We start from the raw sequence: 18,609 nt of genomic DNA, 5'->3' as shown, positions 1-18,609 counted from the left end.
TGACAATGACAAATGGCCACATCAGAGGGATCCTAGCTGACTATCACCACTTAGTCTCACCGGGGTAGAGTTTGATGTCTCCCTTTGGAAGAACTGTGATTGAATGGGCAGGTGGGGGAATCAGGGATTTTATTTTGCTTTTTAATTATACTGTACATTCTTACGTTTGGAGAATCTATTTTCTCAATGTTACAACCTGTCTCCCATCTCCAAAATCAGGGCTGTACCGCTTTCCAGTGTAACCAATCCTCCAGGTTTTTCAAAGTGTGGGGCAATCGATGTTGTCACCAGGATTGCATAAGAGCTCAAGAAATAGGAGGAGAAGGCCATTTGGCCCCTCCAGCCAGCTCCACCCTTCAATAAGGACATGCATTATTTTGTGTTAATTTAGACTTAGCCCAAAATGGTTCAATGATCTGTCAATACACTTGCTGTGCAACATGCTTTATTCACCCGAGTTACTCCCAATACTACAGGTCTGTCCCCACCCAGTACTTCACCCTCATGCATCGTGTTCAAATTTCTCCTAATGCAACCCAAGCTCGGAGGACAAACATCGATATTTATTTTTTCAAAAGGATGTATTGTGAGAATATAACACAGGTTTTGTGTTTTGCTGTAATCCTAAGGACAGGGTCTCCCTTGATGGTGAAGCAATTCCATCCAGTGAGTTACTGAACTACAAAAACAAAAAAAGGGAGCAACTGGTCTCAGATGGGACAGGGCTAGGGATGCTGGAATTAACCTCATCGCCCCTCGTTTGGCAAGGTGTGGGGAAAGCAGTTAAAGTTCTCAACCTCGTCACTCTCCAGTGGCCCCCCTGACAGTGCACTGTGTGCGGGCGGGATTGGTTGAGAATCGCCAGTTGGCTTGGCTTAGATCATCCCCGTGCCTGAAAAGCCTGCCAAAACCTCCTCCATAAGCTCAAACATCCATCACGGAATGGCTACGTGGACATTTTTACCAAATGACAACTGGTGCCCACGGAGCCCTAAAATGTCAATGCACTGAGGAGCAGATGAGAGGGAGTCAGCAGGGAAGGAAGTTCTATTGTTAACACTGCAGATGTGGACATCAAAACATAGCGTTGGAAGCAGTTCCGAGAAGATTCACTAGTCCGATTCTTGGGATGAAGGGATTGTCTTATGAGCAGGTTGGGCCTATACTCATTGGCATTTAGATGAATGAGAGGTGATCTTATTGAAACATATAAGATCCCGAGGGGGCTTGACAGGGTAGATGCTGAGAAGATGTTACCCTTCCTGGTGGAATCTAGAACTAGGGGTCACAGCTTCAAAATAAGGGGTCTCCCATTTTAGACAGAGATGAGGAGGAATTTCTTCTCTCAGGGCATCATTGTGGAATTCTCTTGCACAGCAAGCAGTGGAGGCTGGGTCACTGAATACACTCAAGGCTGAGTTAGACAGATCTTTGATCGACAAGGGAGTCAAGGGTTATGAGAACAGACAGGACAGCAGAGTTAAAGCCACAATCAGATCAGCCACAATCTCATTAACTGGCAAAGCAGGTTCGAAGGGCTGAATGGCCTACTCCAGCTCCTATTTCTTAGGTTCTTATGTAAAACAGCTCTATACCACATACATCTGACAGCACAATGAGTGACGTTTTCCATCGCGTCGCAGAAGTTCTAATGATTTCCCTTTAAAAAGGGCCAAGCAAGTCCAACAGAATTGGAAGGAAGGTTCGGCTATGTGACAGGCACCTCTGAAACCCTGGGACTCATCACAACCTCTTCCAAAGGAACACCCAATGAGATCATGGGATGGATGAGCAAATCTAAAATCCCTTCAGTTTCTACTCTCATACTTCTAGTAAAAGGCCAGCAAAACAGGGAGCTGCCATGCCAACACTGCTGATAACTGAGATCACATTGAGTGTCGACATTGGTGGAAAGAGCTCTATTTCCCAGCACAGACATCCCTCACTTCAGCAAGTGAAGAAGAAACACATACCTTATTAAAGCTGGAAAATAACATAGCAATTATTTTTTAGTTAAACCACACCTACATCAGAAGAGACAGGCCTACATTGAAGTATTGTTTAACTGGAGTCCAATAGAATCATACAGCAGAGGAGGTGCCCATTCAGCCCATCATGCCTGTGACAGCTATTCAATTATGTCCACTCCCCTGTCTTTCCCCATGGATTGTAACAAACCACTGCTCAGGGGAGATATCAGGGCTTCTTCTATTTCATTTGAACTTTGTAGGCTGCTCATTCAAGCCCTGAACACTCAGCAAGCTCTCTCCAAGGGACACTGTGACACAAGAGCTGCTTAAAGCATTCCACCACAATGCACTGGAATTGGCAAACATGACCATACTCGCACGCTATTTATGCCTATGGAAACATTGACATATTAATAATCCCTCACCCTGACAACAATCACATGTGTTCATCAGGGCAGAGTCCCACAGAATAATTATTTTTTGGGATAATCTTCAGTGGAGTCTGAGTCAGATGAGTTGTGAGCTTGTGGTTGATTTGTGGTTTATTTAGTGAGAAGTCCTGCAATACCACCTCCTGTATTATTTGAACGTGTGTGACTCCCTGCGTCTGAGATTGTCACACCACCCAGCATTCCAACCAAAGGGAGAGACAAAAAACAAACTCCCAGTATCCCAATGTGACCCACTGGTAAGAGCCATACAAGGGAGACAGCGGCAATGTTGTAATGTCACTGGACTAGTAATCCAGAGGCCCAAGCTAATGCTCTGGGAATGTGGGTTCAAATCCCATCACAGCAGCTGGCAGAATTTAAATTCAATTAATAAATCTGCAATTGAAGGCTAGTCTCAGTGACCATAGGTGACCATGACAACTATCATCAATTGTCATTCAAACCGCTCCCCAACCCCCGCCCCCCCAACCCCCCACCTCCACCCCATTTGGTTCACTAATGCCCTTTAGGGAAATCTGCTGTCTTTACCTGGTCTGGCTTACATGTGACTCCAGACCCACAGCAATGTGGTTGACTCTTAACTGCTCTCTGAAATGGCCCTAGCAAAGCATTCACATCAAGGGTAAATGGTGATGGGCAACACATGCTGGCCTTGCCAGTGACACCCAAACCCCATGAAATAATAAATTTTAAAAAGTTACTCAGAAGGGGGATGCAGTGAGAATCGCGCAGGATCAATCACCCACTCATTTTTCTAGTGGTGTCACATTGCATGATAGCCTAACAATTCACATTCTCCCCCGAGACACTTTGTGGTCCTTGGTGTTTCATTATCAGAAGTTCTAACAGGTACAATTCTAAATACAGTAATACACCAGGGTCAATCCAAGAACCAGGATATTCAGCATCCGCCCAGACTACACAGACATCCTGAGGGGCTATTGTCTTGTGGCAGCTCAAGGGCTTCCTCCTCATACTTTTCCCACTGGCAAGTGCTGTGTAGGTCCTGTCTTTTGCAGGTGGAAATAAATTCTCCCTTTAGCACAAGGATCTCACTGCTCCCAGATGGCTCATTAGGTAAAGGTTGTGTGTGAACTGGGCTCCATAGAGCAGAACGTTTTGGGTTCAAATCCCAGTCTGTGCAGAGTTCATTGTTCTCAAACAGTGTGGTGACAACTGGCCACAGCACTCCAGGGGCGGAGCAGGGGTGGGGGTGGGAACATAAATCAGACAGGATCCTTGTCCTTTAGTGTTGTCCAATAACCAATGCTAGAAAGTGTATGTATATGCATGTGTGTATAAGTGTGCATGTGAGCATACAAAGGAACAGAAGAAATGGGAGTAAGAGTATACCATTCAGCCCGTGGGTCCACTCCACTATTCAATATCATGTCTGATCTTCAGCCTCAACTACACCTTCCCAAACTGTCCCCATATCCCTTGATTCCCTTAGAATCCAAAAAATCCATCAATCTGACTTGAATAAACTCAACACCTGAGCATTCACAGTATTCTACAGTAGAGAATTCCAAAGATTCACAACGTTTTGATTGAAGAAATTTCTCCTATCTCAGTCCTAAATGATCAGCCCCTTATTATGAGACTGTGACCTTGAGTACTTGACTCCGCAGCCAGGGAAACGTCCTCTCAGCATTTATCACATCAAGCCCCTCAAGAATTTTATATGTTTCAATTAGATCACTTCTCATTCTTCTAAACGCTAGAGAATACAGGCCTAGTCTACTCAACCTCTCCTCATCCCTGGAATCGGTCTAGTAAACCTTTGTTGCACTCCCTCCAACTTCTTCTTTTGGAAAGGAGACCAAAACTGTACCAAGGACTCCAGGTGTGGTCTCACCAAGGCCGTATACAACTACGTAACACTTATTTCCTTTTCTACTCCAAACCCTTTGTACTAAACGCTAAGATACCATTTGCACTCCTAATTACTTGCAGTAACTGCATGTTAACTTTCCATGGTTTGTGTACAAGGACACCCATATGCCTCCAAATACCTATATTTCCTAGTCTCTCACCATTTAAAAATGTGTACATATGTGTTGTCTGTGTTTGTGTATGAACACACAAGTGCATGTGTTTTTGTCTGCATGTTTGTCAGTGTACAACGAGAAATGACATGATAATGTTTAATTGAAGTGCCCTATTCACAGCCTAGTCTCACATGGTCACAGCTGAGGTGCCTGAAAGGTATTAGGTGCCCATGGAACTTCACCCCAGTGAGAGGCAGCACCTTCAGTAGGAGCGAAAAGTTGCCAGAAAGCACAGAGTGAGCTGAGTAGGAAGTTTGTGAGGGAAATGGAGAATAACATGAGAGTTAAGGTACTCCCCAAGTTCGGGCAGGGGCTTGAAACCACCAGATGTAATGAGGTTTGTCAGATCAGAAGTGTCTGAAAGGCTTGTGGTTGCTGTGGTCTGTGTATTAACAGCTTGTGCTCTCAGCACTAATTAGTTAGACGCAGTGGGGGTTGGAAACCCCCGCTGATGGGCCAGGAGCTAAAGTGAGTCAGTGACCATGGTGGTGATTGGCGAGCAGGACTTGCTAGGAGTTAGAATATGGGTTCCTTGGGTTCATGTAGGGTGAAAGATGGAAGCTTGGCCAGGTGCACCCTGGAATAGTTGAGTATGGCGAGGAAGCAATTGTTAATTAGTTGCTGGGCAACAGACAATCCCCTCCTCAGTTTAACCTACTAGTGAGACAGGAGGAAGTTATATATAGTGTGGACCGAGGCTATAGAGGTATTTGAAAAAGAGACATTTCGCTCTTGGCCAGCTGGAAAGAATTAGATGCAGAAGGTGCCTTGTTGTAACTACCAAAATACTGGTGCATTTTGTGAAGCAAATGCCGCAGGTAAATTTATGAAGATGAATTTCTTAATTCACATTCCACACAGAATAATTTATTTCAAAGCAGCAAGAAAATAATGACATTCATTTCTCTCCTCCAGTTAAAGTCACTCCACCTCCCCTGAAAGTTGCAGAGAGTGCAAAACCATGGCCAAATGATGCATGGCCACACCCAAAACCCATACCCATTCATTTCAAACAACAATTTGCATTTAAATAGCAACTTTAATGCAGTAAAAGGTTGCAAGGTGCTTCACAGGAGTACAATAAAACAAAATTTGACCCCAAGTCGAATTAAGTGACCTTCGGACAGATGACCAAAATCCTGAACCAGAAGGTTGATTTTAACGAGCATCTAAGATGGAGATAGGAGGCTGACAGCTTTAGGTGGGGAATGCTGCCAATGGTGGTATGCTGTAAATTGGGAGGCTAGAATTGAAGGACCGCAGAGACCTCTGAGGCATTGATGGGCCAGGAGCTAAAGTGAGTCAGTGACCATGGTGGTGATTGGCGAGCAGGACTTGCTAGGAGTTAGAATATGGGTTCCTTGGGTTCATGTAGGGTGAAAGATGGAAGCTTGGCCAGGTGCACCCTGGAATAGTTGAGTATGGAGAGGAAGCAATTGTTAATTAGTTGCTGGGCAACAGACAATCCCCTCCTCAGTTTAACCTACTAGTAAGACAGGAGGAAGTTATACATAGTGTGGACCGAGGCTATAGAGGTATTTGAAACCAACCCAGTATGGCGAAAATCAATTGACATCCCCCTAACATCATCCCTACTGAGATCAGTGAACACAGTGCACTGACCATGCGTACACTCATGGTAAGCAGGGGATGCAAAACCCTTAACTACAAAAAATATGAAACAAAATTGTTTCCAGTTAAAAAAAACTGTGGACATGGAGAGCAGAAGGTAATCTGATACAACACAGATCTCCCCTTGTGACTTCATTACTCAATGACTTTCTCCTTCGCCACACTTGCAGATAGTTTCTCAGTTGCATCATGTCCTTTATGTCAAGCACTCTTGGCATTCAGGCCAGCATCAACCAAGGTTTTGTTTTTCACAGCCGGAGTAGGAGGGACACAGGAGCAGCAGCTGTGGGTTACTGTACCTTCAAGCTATTTAGGTATTGATACCCAGAGTGTGACAGGAAGGGACAGAGTGTACAAACATAAAAAACAGCAGAAAATAGGGTCAAAAGAGAAAAAATGGTAAAAAGGCAAAATCAATGGCTCTTTACTTAAATGCACGTAGTGTTCAGAACAAAAATAAATGAATTAATGTCACAAATAGAGGTTAATGGGTATGATCTTATAGCCATTCCGGAGATGTGGTTTCAAGGAGAAGCTGGGAACTAAATATTCAGGGGTATGTGACTTATCAAAAGGACAGGCAGGAAGGAAAGGGTGGTGGGGTAGCTTTGTTAGTACGAGATGGAATAATTACCATAGCAAGAAATGATCTTGGATTGGAAGATCCACATGGGTTGAGATAAGAAATAACAAGGGGAAGAAGACACTGTTGGCAGTAGTCTATAGGCCCCCTGACAGTGGTTATACTGTAGGACAGAGAATAAATCAGATGATAATGAGGGCATGTAAAGAAGGCAGTATATTAATCATGGGTGATTTTAAGCTTCATGTAGATTGGGAAAATCAAATTGACAGAAGAAGCCACGAGTAAGAATTCATAGGGTGTATTCAGAACAGTTTCTTAGAACAATATGTTGTGGATACAACCAGGGATCAAGCTATTTTGGATCTGGCAATGTGTATTGAGGGAGGTTTAGTAAATGATCTCAGAGTAAAAGATCCCCGAGGAAACACTGACCATAACATGGTAGAATTTAGCATTCAGTTCGAGAGTGAGACACTTGGGTCGAAAACAACTATGCTAAACTTAAATAAGTGTAATTACAAAGGAATGAGGGCAGAGTTGCCTAGAGTGGGCTAAGAAAGAAATTTAACAGAAAAGACGGTTGATGAACAATGGCAGACATTTAAGAAAATAGTTCATGACCCTCAACAAAGATATATCTCAGTGAGGAAGAAGGATTCTAGGAAGGGGCTAAACCAACCATGGTTAACCAAGGAAGTTAAAGGTAGTATCAAATTGAAAGAAGAGGAACACACAAAGAGGCAAAGATTAATGGTTAGCCAGAGGATTGGGAAAATTTTAAAAATCAACAAAAGAGGACCAAAAAAATAATAGAGGGAGAAAATAAACTTTGAGGGCAAACTAGAAAATAATATAAAAATGGACAGCAAGAGCTTCTTTAAATATATAAAAATGGAGAGAGAGGCCAAAGTGAAGATAAGTCCCATAGAGTGTGAGGCTGGGGAAATAATAATAGGGAACCAGGAAATGGCAGAGGAGTTGAATAAATACTTTGCATCAGTCTTCACGGTAGAAGACACTAATAGCATTCCAAAACTACTAAACAATCAAGGGGCAAAAAGTACAGGGAAGAAATAAATACATTAACTATCACTGGGAAAGAGGTACTAGGGAAACTAATGGAGCTAAAGGCCAATAAAGTCTCCTGGATCTGATTGGTTGCAACCTAAGATATTAAAGGAAGCAGCTACACAAATAATGGATGCACTGGTAGTAATCTTCCAAGAATTCTTAGATCCTGGAAAAGTCCCCGAAGATTGGGAAACTGCCAATGTAACGCCCTTATTCAAAAAGATAGGGAGACAAAAAACAGGTAACTATAGGCTAGTTAGCTTAACATCCATTATTGGAAAAATGTTAGAATCTGTTATAAAAGATGTAATAGCCGAGCATTTAGAAATACATAATGCAATTAAGCAGAGTCAGCATGGCTTCATGAAGGGGAAATCACGCCTGACAAATTTATTGGAATTCACTGAGGAGGTAACAAGCAGGATAGATAAAGGGGAACCAGTAGATGTAACATATTTGGATTTCCAAAAGGTATTTGATAAGATATTGCACATAAGGCTACTTAATATGATAAGGGCTAATGGTTTTGGGGGTAGTATGTCTAACTAATAGAAAACAGAATTGGGATAAGGGGAGTATTTTCAGGATGGTAATCTGTAACGAATGGAGTGCCACAGGGATCAGTGCTGGAGCCACAATTATTTACAATATATTAATGATTTAGATGAGGGAAGTGGATGTACTATTGCCAAGTTTGCGGATGACACAAAAATAGGTGGGAAGGCAAGTGGTGAGGATGACACAAGAAGGATATAGACAGGTGGGCTAAAACTTGGCAGATGGAATTTAATGTGGGAAAATGTGAGGTTATGCATTTTGGCAGGAAGGATAGAGGAGCTAAATACTATTTAAATGGAGAAAGACTGCAGAAAGCTACAGTATAGAGGGATTTGGGAGTCCTCGTGCATGAATCCCAAAAACTAACATACAAGTTTATCAGGTAATAGGTAAAGTAAATGGAATGTTGGCCTTTATTTCAAAGGGAATGGAGTATAAAAATAGGGAAGTGTTGCTAAAACTATACAAGGCACTAGTTAGACCACGCCCAGAATACTGTGAACAGTTTTGGTCCCCTTATCCAAGGAAAGATATACTGGCATTGGAAGCAGTCCAGAGAATGTTCACTATTGATCTGGAGAATAGAGGGATTTTCTTGTGAGGAGAGATTGAGTAGGTTGGGTCTGTACTGATTGGAGTTTAGAAGAATGAGAGGCGATCTTATTGAAACACATAAGATTCTTCAGGGGCTTGACAGGGCGGATGCTGAGAGACTTCTTCCCCTTGTCGGAGAGTCTAGGACCAGAGGGCATAATCACAGAGCAAGGGGTCTGTCTTTCTCTCCACAAATGCTGTCAGACCTGCTGAGTTTTTTTAGCACTTTTTGTTTTTGTTTCAGATTTCCAGCATCTGCAATATTTTGCCCTTATTTAAGAGAAAATATTGTGTGCTTGTGATAAAGGGACAGCAATAATACATACATTCCTACTATAAAGAAAAAAATTCTAAGGAGAGGACCCACTATCCATGATTAACTAGAGATGTTAAGGAAAACATCAAATCTAAGGAACAAGCTTACAACTCCACAAAGATGAGTGGCAGGACAGATGATTGGACAGAATATAAAGAATGGCAGAGAATGACTAAAAGGTTAATCAGGACAGAGAAATAAGGGTATGAGAGGAAGCTAGCTAGAAATATAAAAACGAATAGCAAGAGTTTCTACAGGTACTTAAAAGGGAAAAGAGTAAAAAGAGTAAGAGTGTTGGTCCTCTAGAGAGTGACAGTGGGGAGTTAGTAGATAATAAGGAAATGGCAGAAGAAATGAACAAATACTTTGCTTCTGTGCTCACTACAGAGGATACAAAAAACATTCCAGTAATAGCTGCAAATCAGGAGGTGAAAGGGAGAAAGGAACTTGGTGGAATTGACATCACTAGGGAAACAGTACTGAGCAAACTGATGGAGCTGCAGTCTGGCAAGTCTCTGGGTCCTGATGGACTACATCCTCGGGTCTTAAAAGAGATCCCTAATGAGGTAGTTAATGCGCTAGTGTTAAGTTTCCAAAGTTTGCTAGATTCTAGAAAGGTTCCATCAGATCGGAAAGTAGCAAATATAACCCTCTGTTCAAGAAGCGAGGGAGGCAGAAAATAGGAAACTATAGTTAGCTTGACATCTGTCATGGGGAAGTTATTAGAATCAATCATTAAGGAGGTTATAGCTGGGCACTTAGAAGAGCTCAAAGCAATTGGGAAGAGTCAACATGATTTTGTGAAAGGAAAATTATGTTTAACCAATTTATTGGAGTTTTTTGAAGGAGTAATATGCACAGTGGATAAAGGGGAGCCTGTAAACATACTCTACTTGGATTTCCAAAAAGCATTTGATAAGGTGTGCCACATCAAAGATTATTACGGAAAATTAAAGTGTATGGTGTAGTGAGCGATATATTAGCATGGATAGAAGATTGGCTAGCTGGCAGAAAGCAGAGAATAGGATGTGACGATGGCATCCCACAGGGGTCCATACTGGTGCCTCAAAATTTTATGATTTACATCAATGACTTAGATGAGGGAAGTGAAGTCATGGTAGCTAAATTTGCAGATGTCACAAAGATAGGTAGGAAAGTATGTTATGAAGAGGACATGAGGAGGTTGCAGGTGGATGTAGATAGGTTGAGTGAGTGGGCAAAGATCTGATAAATGGGGTTTAATGTGGGAAAAAGTGAAGTTTTTCACTTTGGCAGGAAGAACAAAAAAGCAAAGTATTACTTAAATGGAGAACAGCTGCATAATTCTGAGGTGCAGAGGGATCTAGGTGTTCTAGTATATGAGTCACAAAAAGTTAGTATACAGGTACAGCAAGTAATGAAGAAGGCTAACAGAATGGTGCCCTTTATTATGAGAGGGATTGAGCATAAAATTAAAGGTGTTATGCTTCAGATATACACGGCATTGATGAGACCGCACCTCGAATACTGTGTGCAGTTTTGGTCTCCTTATTTAAGGAAGGATGTAAATACATTGAAGGTGGTTCAAAGGAGGTTTACTAGATTGATAGCTGGAATGAGTGGGTTATCTTATGAGGAAAGGCTGGATAGACTGGGCGCATTTTTACTGGAGTTCGGAAGAGTGAGTGGTGATTTGATTGAAGTATTCAAGATCCTGAACGGCCTTGACAAGGTGGACATCAAAAGGATGTTTCTTCTTGTGGGTGAGTCTAGAATTAGGGGGCACTGTTTTAAAATTATGGGATCGCCCTTTTAGGACAGATTAGGAGAATTTTTTTCTCTTAGAGGGTTGTGCGACTTTGGAATTCTCTGTCTCAGAAGGTGGTGGAGGTGGGTCATTGAATATTTTTAAGGCAGAGCTAGATAGATTCTTTTTAGGCAAGGGAATCAAAGGTTATTGGAGTTAAATGGGAATGTGGAAATCAAAACATAAGAAGATCAGCCATGATCTTATTGAATGGTGGAGCAGGCTCGAGGGGCCAAATGGTCTACTCCTGTTCCTATACCTGAGCAAAATGCAAAAATAAAACAGATGGGGAAATTTGAAAACAGAAAATGCTGGAAGCACTTGACCAGCCAGACAAATTCCAAAGCAACAGACAAGATGTTTCAGGAAGGGATCTTCATTCTGTCTAAACTCCAACCCACGGTCTAATTTAGACATGGGAGGCTGATTTTCCTTTTCCTGTGAATGGAGTGACCTGGGTGTAAGGAATTAAGGAAAATCAGGCAGTGCATGGGAGAGGGGAGGGAGCAAAATGCAGTGTAGGGAGGGAACCTGTCGACTTTCAGACTCGTGCTGACCAATATGCCTGGGTGCAGGATTGGTGGAATTTTCCCCCCCAAAATTTGGTGTTTTTGAAAACACATCGTGCTTTCACTCACTTGACAACAGAAACACTGATATCTTGTGTCTGAGTCATATTGAGTAGAAGCTATGACAGTTACTAAACTGGCCCTGTGCTCAGTTGGTACCCAGAAGGTCCTGGGTTCAGGACCCATTCTAGATCACACAAAATCTAGACCATCACTCCCAGTACCTACTGAGGATATTTCAGTTTAATATCTCATCCGAAAGATATTTCTGACAGTGCAGCACTTCCTCATTTCTGCACTGGAATGTCAGCCTAGATTATGTGCACTGGAATAAAGCTTGTATGCACATCCCACTAACTCAAGAGGCGAGAATGCTGCCTGACTGAGTTACCACGGCTAACACACTATAATCGTAAAGCTTGGATTCCAGGAAGTCTTTAATAATATAATACCAGAATCCTGACATCTGGGATCATTATAAGTTATAGGCCCTTCACCCTCTAACCCAGGGAGCATCTCCAGTGGGATACCCATTATGAGTTATTAATACAGCTGTTTGCGCGTTGAAAGCTGTCCAGATACACAGGGATTGGAGTACATATAATGTAAACTGTTCCACCACAGCTGGACTGTGTGTGACATGGCTTCCCTACATTACAGCAGTGAGCAATTTGCCAAGTACTGCATTGGGTTAGGTAAGGTGTTATATAACAAGCAAGTTATTTTTTTATTGCATTTACAGAATTGGCTAAAAAGTGGTACTTGGATGTCTCTCATTCTGTACCAAAGCACTTTTGTGAAACTAAACTGGAGCTGACACCAAATTCACACTGACTGCAGTTAGAAATAATGTCACTTTTCTATTAGTGACTTTCCAGTTTGGATTTCAAGAGACCACCTTCCATGAAACAGCTTCAGGCCATCTGATACTAGATTTAACACAACAGGCAGCTTCTGAAATTTATGAACAACTTGCACTTATAAAACAGCTTTAATGCAGAAAAACCATTCTGAGGTGTTTCACAGAATCATAATCAGGAAGAGACTTTTCAGTCATTTTGTTAAACCCACTGCAGATCAATACAGTACTGAACTAAAAGTGAGCCTTTCTATCCTCATGGACTGGCATCAGCTCAATTTTAAAATTCTTATTCTTATTCCCAAATCCCTCTATGGCCTTGCCTCTCCCCATTGGTGTAACCTCCTCCAGCCTGATAACCCTCTGAAATCTCTGCAAATTCTGGTCTCTTGAGCATCCCGAATTTTCAGCACTCCACCATTGCTGGTGGTGTCTTTAGCTGTCAGGCCCTAACTCCGCAGTCCCCTTCCCAAACTTCTCCAACTTTCTCTCACTCCTTTGTATTGCTCCTTAAAACCTGCCTCTTTGACCAGACGTTTGGTCACCAGTCCTAATATCATGATTTTGACAGTGTGAACTTTTGTCTGATAATGTAGCACCTGTGAAGCACCCTGGGAGATTTGTACCATGTCACAGGCACAGTATAAATGCAAATTGTTGTTGTTTTAACTCTAGATCGTTTTAACCCTTGCATCTTAGGCCACTCCCGTCATTTGGTGTCAACCTTCTACACCTTCCAGACCAGAGCATTGTAGCAAAAACAGAATTACCTGGAAAAACTCAGCAGGTCTGGCAGCATCGGTGGAGAAGAAAAGAGTTGACGTTTTGAGTCCTCATGACCCTTCAGCAGAACTGAATCTTTTGCGTGGGCATGGGGAGGTGCCATAGGTGGGGGTTGAGGAGTAGGGGGTGATGGAGGAGTGGACCAGGGATCCAATACAAGTCCACTGACTCCCACAGCTACCTCGACTGCAGCTCCTCACACCCCGCTTCCTGTAAGGACTCCATCCCATTCTCTCAGTTCCTTTGCCTCCATCGCATCTGTTCCGATGATGCTACCTTCAAAAACAGTTCCTCTGACATGTCCTCCTTCTTCCTTAACCGAGGTTTTCCACCCACGGTCATTGACAGGGCCCTCAACCGTGTCCAGCCCATCTCCCACGCATTCGCCCTCACGCCTTCTCCTCCCTCCCAGAAACTTGATAGGGTCGCCCTTGTCCTCACTTATCACCCCACCAGCCTCCACATTCAAAGGATCATCCTCCGCCATTTCCACCAACTCCAGCATGATGCCACCACCAAACACATTTTCCCTTCACCACCCCCCCGCCTCCCCCCCACCGGCAGCATTCCGTAGGGATCATTCCCTCCAGGACATCCTGGTCCATTCCTCCATCATCCCCTACTCCTCAACCCCCACCTAAGGCACCTCCCCATGCCCACGCAAAAGATGCAACACCTGCCTCTTCACTTCCGCTCTCCTCACCATCCAAGGGCCCAAACACTCCTTTCAAGCGAAACAGCATTTCACTTGCATTTCCCCTAACTTAGTCTACTGCATTCGTTGCTCCCAATGCAGTCTCCTCTACATTGGAGAGACCAGTCGTAAACTGGGCGACCACTTTGCAGAACACCTGCGGTCTGTCCGCAAGAAAGACCTAAACTTTCTTGTCGCTTGCCATTTTAACACTCCACCCTGCTCTCTTGCCCACATGTCTGTCCTTGGCTTGCTGCATTGTTCCAGTGAAGCCCAACGCAAACTGGAGGAACAGCACCTCATCTTCCGACTAGGCACTTTACAGCCTTCCGGACTGAATACTGAATTCAACAACTTTAGATCTTGAACTCCCTCCTCCATCCCCACCCCCTTTCTGTTTCTTCCCCCTTCTTTTTGTTTTTTCCAATAATTTAAATAGATTTTTCTTTGCCCACTTATTTCCATTATTTTTAAATCTATACCTTTTAGGCCCTGCTAGTCTTTCCACCCCAACCCCACTAGAGCTGTACCTTGGGTGTCCTGCCATCCATTCCTAATTAGTACATTCGTTTAGATAATATCACCACCTTCAACACCTCTTTGTTCTTTTGTCTGTGACATCTTTTGATTATCTGCTCCTATTACTGCTTGCTTGTCCCTACAACCACACCCCCCACTTCTCTCCCCCCACCCACCTTAAACCAGCTTATATTTCACCCCTCTCCTAATATCACTCAGTTCTGCTGAAGGGTCATGAGGACTCGAAACGTCAACTCTTCTTCTCCGCCGATGGTGCCAGACCTGCTGAGTTTTTCCAGGTATTTCTGTTTTTGTTTTGGATTTCCAGCATCCGCAGTTTTTTGTTTTTATCTCAGAGCATTGTAGCCTGCAGCTAAATAAACTCTCAGTAATATGCCCAAGATAATGAAAGAGTTCAGCATGGTCTCTCCATGGCTTTTAACCTCTGGGCTGATCCTGTACCTTCAGAAGGTTAATCTCATTTTGAGTGATTGGAGCATCGCACCTTCAAACCTCATGTTTTCCCCAGAGTTTAAAACCATTGAGCGGGTTTATGTAGGGAAAAAAAGAGGCACAAGCCATATTTACTCTTCCTGAAACTGGTACAAGACCGCTTTCCACCCAGCCCCGCTGCAAATCCCGCCTTGGCGGGCTGGGTCTGACAACAGGGGATACTCCCGGTTTGGGGAGCTTCCAGTGGCCCCCTTCGGATTGAATGCAGCAGGAAATAAGGAAAAAAAGGGAACAGGAACGGCGTTTGAAGAACGTGGAGGTGAAATTAGACAAGGGAATTGGAACTACCGCCCGATATTCAGTCCTGTTGATTCGTTGGAACTGAGCATCCGGCGTAACGGATAAATGGGATTCTGCCCATGTCCAACCCGAATCTCCACCGGGGGGGGGGGGGTGGTCTCCAGGCGAGTGACACTGTCCGGAGTAAAAAAAAGTGGGGGGGTCCCAGGGGTCCCAACCATTACTGCATCTCTGTATTTCAAACGAGTCCACAGCTTACACACCACACACTGTGGAAAAAAAGTTTATTTTCAAAAAGAGTCTCCAGCTATTTTTTCCTAATCACCAGTGTAACGACTACAAAAACATATTGATCCAAACCGCCGGCAATAAACATAAAACAATCTCCCCGCACCTCCCAAAACAATACGCTTCAGAGAGCAGCATCCTTGCAAATAGAGAGAGGGGGGGGGGGGCGGGATGTGGTGGTCAGGTTACTCACTGCTTTTTGAAGCCTTGATCTTGGTCAGTAACTTCTGTGCAGAGGACATATCGCCGTTTTTCACCGCCTGGAACAGCTCCTGTTCCTTCCCCATTTTTAAATCCTCGGGGAGAGTGTTTGTGTGTGTGTGTGTGTGTGTGTGTCTTACAGTTCACACATGGGAAATCAGCCAGTCCTTTATCACTCCTTCATTATCTCCCGGTCGTTACATTGTTTTCACTCAAAGCCCAGCGAAACGGACAGCCAAAGTTGTTAGTGAATAAATACATATATAAAAAAAAATCCCAGACAGCTGACGATGATAAAAGATCTTCGGAGTTCCTTAAAAGTGAAACTGATCAAATGTGTTTCCAGTTAATTTCACACTCCGGTCAATTGCAGGTCAAACGCACGTTTGAACTCCGCTGCTTTTCTGTGTTGGTAAATATTGCCCTGTCCTATGGAGCTGCCTGTGTGTACTGACTGAATCGCTGCTTCTCCCTGGGGTTTGCCTCTTTCTGTCTCTCTCAGGCAGTGATGTTTAACCCCTCGTCTCCCCGTCGACCCTCCACAGCAGCCCCAGCCAGAGTGGAGCCTGAGGAATGAAGGCGAAAGAGGAAATACACACCAGTTAAGTTCGACTCGGGAAACCTCACACCGAACACCCTGCGGCGGGTGGCCTGGAAGGAACCCCATTTAAATGACACCAGCACAAAAGTGTCAATAATGAAAGCTGCTATCACATCTTCAGGGCAAGGGGGCGCCCGGCAGCTCTGGCTGGCCGTCACAGGCACCAACACACATACCAGTTAGAAACGCGAAGGCAAATAAGTTGATTTGACTGCAGATCCCGGGCTATGGTGCCCGACTCTGCTGTTTACAGCAGAACTTGGCAAAATCAAAGTGTCAACGTTAGAGATCAGTATCCCAGCTGTAAACATCAGCAACTCCAATAGCAAGGAGCACTTTCACCGGACCCCTCCCCACCCCCCATAGATCACCATCACTGGACACTCTCCCCCCCATAAGATCAACATCAATGGACACTCCCCCCCCCCCCATAGGATCACCATCACTGGACACCCCACCCCCCATAGGATCACCATCACTGGACATGCCCCCTCCCCATAGGATCACCATCACTGGGCACTCCCCCCACCCCCCATAGGATCACCATCACTGGACACTCCCCCCCCATAGGATCACCATCACTGGACATGCCGCCCCGCCCCCCCATAGGATCACCATCACTGGACACTCCCCCCTCCCCATATGATCACCATCACTGGACACTCCCCCCGCCCCCCATAGGCTCACCACCACTGGACCCCCCCCCCCCCGCCTCCCCCATAGGATCACCATCACTGGACACTCCCCCCCCATAGGATCACCATCACTGGACATGCCCCCCCCAACAGGATCACCATCACTGGACACCCCCTCTCCATAGGATCACTATCACTGGACACTCCCCCCACCCCCATAGGATCACCATCACAGGACAAGCCCCCTCTCCATAGGATCACCATCACTGGACACCCCTCTCCATAGGATCACCATCACTGGACACCCCCTCTCCATAGGATCACCATCACTGGACACCCCACTCTCCATAGGATCACCATCACTGGACACCCCCTCTCCATAGGATCACCATCACTGGACACCCCTTCTCCATAGGATCACCATCACTGGACACTCCCCCCACCCCCATAGGATCACCATCACTGGACAAGCCCCCTCTCCATAGGATCACCATCACTGGACAAGCCCCCTCCCCAATAGGATCACCATCACTGCCCCCGGGGTCATCTCCTCCACTCCCCGTGCCTCGCCGGCTGGTGGACCCGACCCGGGCGGCCAAGAGGGTCCAACCGGGACAGAGACTGAAAACAACCCGGGAGCCCAGCCGAGGGAGATGGGGCCGGAGTGGGGATCGGGAGCGGCCCGGGGTCAAGGTACCGGAGCCCGGGAGAGAGAGCCTGGAGCTGGGCCAGATCCCGGGAAGAGAGAGTCCAGGCTCCAGCCCCGGATAAGGAATTCAATGGGAAAGAGTAACAAAGTGACACACCGTAACCCGGGACTGAGGAACAGCGACTCAAGTTGACCACCAGAACCGGGCTTGGAGTCCCCAGCAAACTCACCGAGAGCCGGCAGGAGCTGTATCCGGGATTCGGATCACCCTCTCCCGGCTGCTGAACTGGCCGCCCCGTCCCGCCCCGGCTCACAACCAGATATCTTCTTTAAAAAAAAAATCCCAGAGCAAACAGGGAGAACAAATCTTGAAGCAGCCAACTTCACCCAGGGGCTGGCTGAGAACAGCAGGGACCTCCCCGCTCCTCAGGTCTCCTCTCGGTAACTGGCAGATTTGTTGTGTCCAGCGCTCCAGATCACTGAGCTCCCCCAGTTCCGGGATCGATCCCGGCTCCTGACCAGCTTCACTTCAAACTCTCTCCCACATTGTCACCTGGACGGGCAAAAAGCAGCCGGAATTCCCTCCTCTAATCCCCGTCACCATTGGATGCCTGGCCCCCTTCCGACTGCATTGGGTCCAACTCCCGTCAATCACACAGCCATCCATTTAAAGAGCCAGGCGGTCTACACAGTCTCACTGGGCAAGCTGAATTTTTGAAACTCCATGATATAACCAAAGTGCATTTGTGAATATATATTTACACTGACCATGTGTGTGCTGGGGTCACATGGTTTAGTGGCTACATACGCTGGTGCAAGAGCTACACTTAATTCAAGGACGTAATTCACAGCACTGGTAAACTGAATCTGAAACTGACTCCATTGTAAAACTTGACGATTTGTTATCTTTACACTTGATTATTCTCATATCGGGAACTTGAGAAGGATTGAACCTTCATTCTGTGCTACGACCTATACTTCGTGATCAGCTGTGGTAACACTCTCACCTCACAAAGTTCCGGCTTCAAATCGCACTCCAAAG

The 18,609-nt window shown here is 45.0% G+C and overlaps 1 protein-coding gene across 6 annotated transcripts in view; it reads right to left on the bottom strand.

Annotated features, from left to right (window-relative positions):
- The window catches only part of LOC121293715 (caskin-2-like), a 296,419-nt gene extending 278,304 nt beyond the window's left edge, over positions 1-18,115 (bottom strand). For 5 of the 6 annotated variants that reach the window (XM_041216911.1, XM_041216913.1, XM_041216916.1 and 2 more), the window contains exons 1-2: positions 17,798-18,115; positions 15,675-16,248 (exon numbers count right to left, since the gene is read on the bottom strand). In XM_041216911.1, coding sequence (XP_041072845.1) covers positions 15,675-15,768 — 94 coding nt within the window. In that variant the 5' untranslated portion in view covers positions 15,769-16,248; positions 17,798-18,115. Of the gene's footprint in view, positions 1-15,674; positions 16,249-17,724 lie in introns of all 6 variants that reach the window. The other variant, XM_041216912.1, reaches the window with a different exon arrangement.
- Positions 18,116-18,609: the final 494 nt, after the last annotated feature.

Source organism: Carcharodon carcharias, chromosome 22 (genome assembly GCF_017639515.1).
Source record: "Carcharodon carcharias isolate sCarCar2 chromosome 22, sCarCar2.pri, whole genome shotgun sequence".
NCBI classification, from domain to species: Eukaryota; Metazoa; Chordata; class Chondrichthyes; order Lamniformes; family Lamnidae; genus Carcharodon; species Carcharodon carcharias.
Note: the sequence above shows the minus strand (reverse complement) of the source record. Positions and strands in the feature narration are given on the sequence as shown.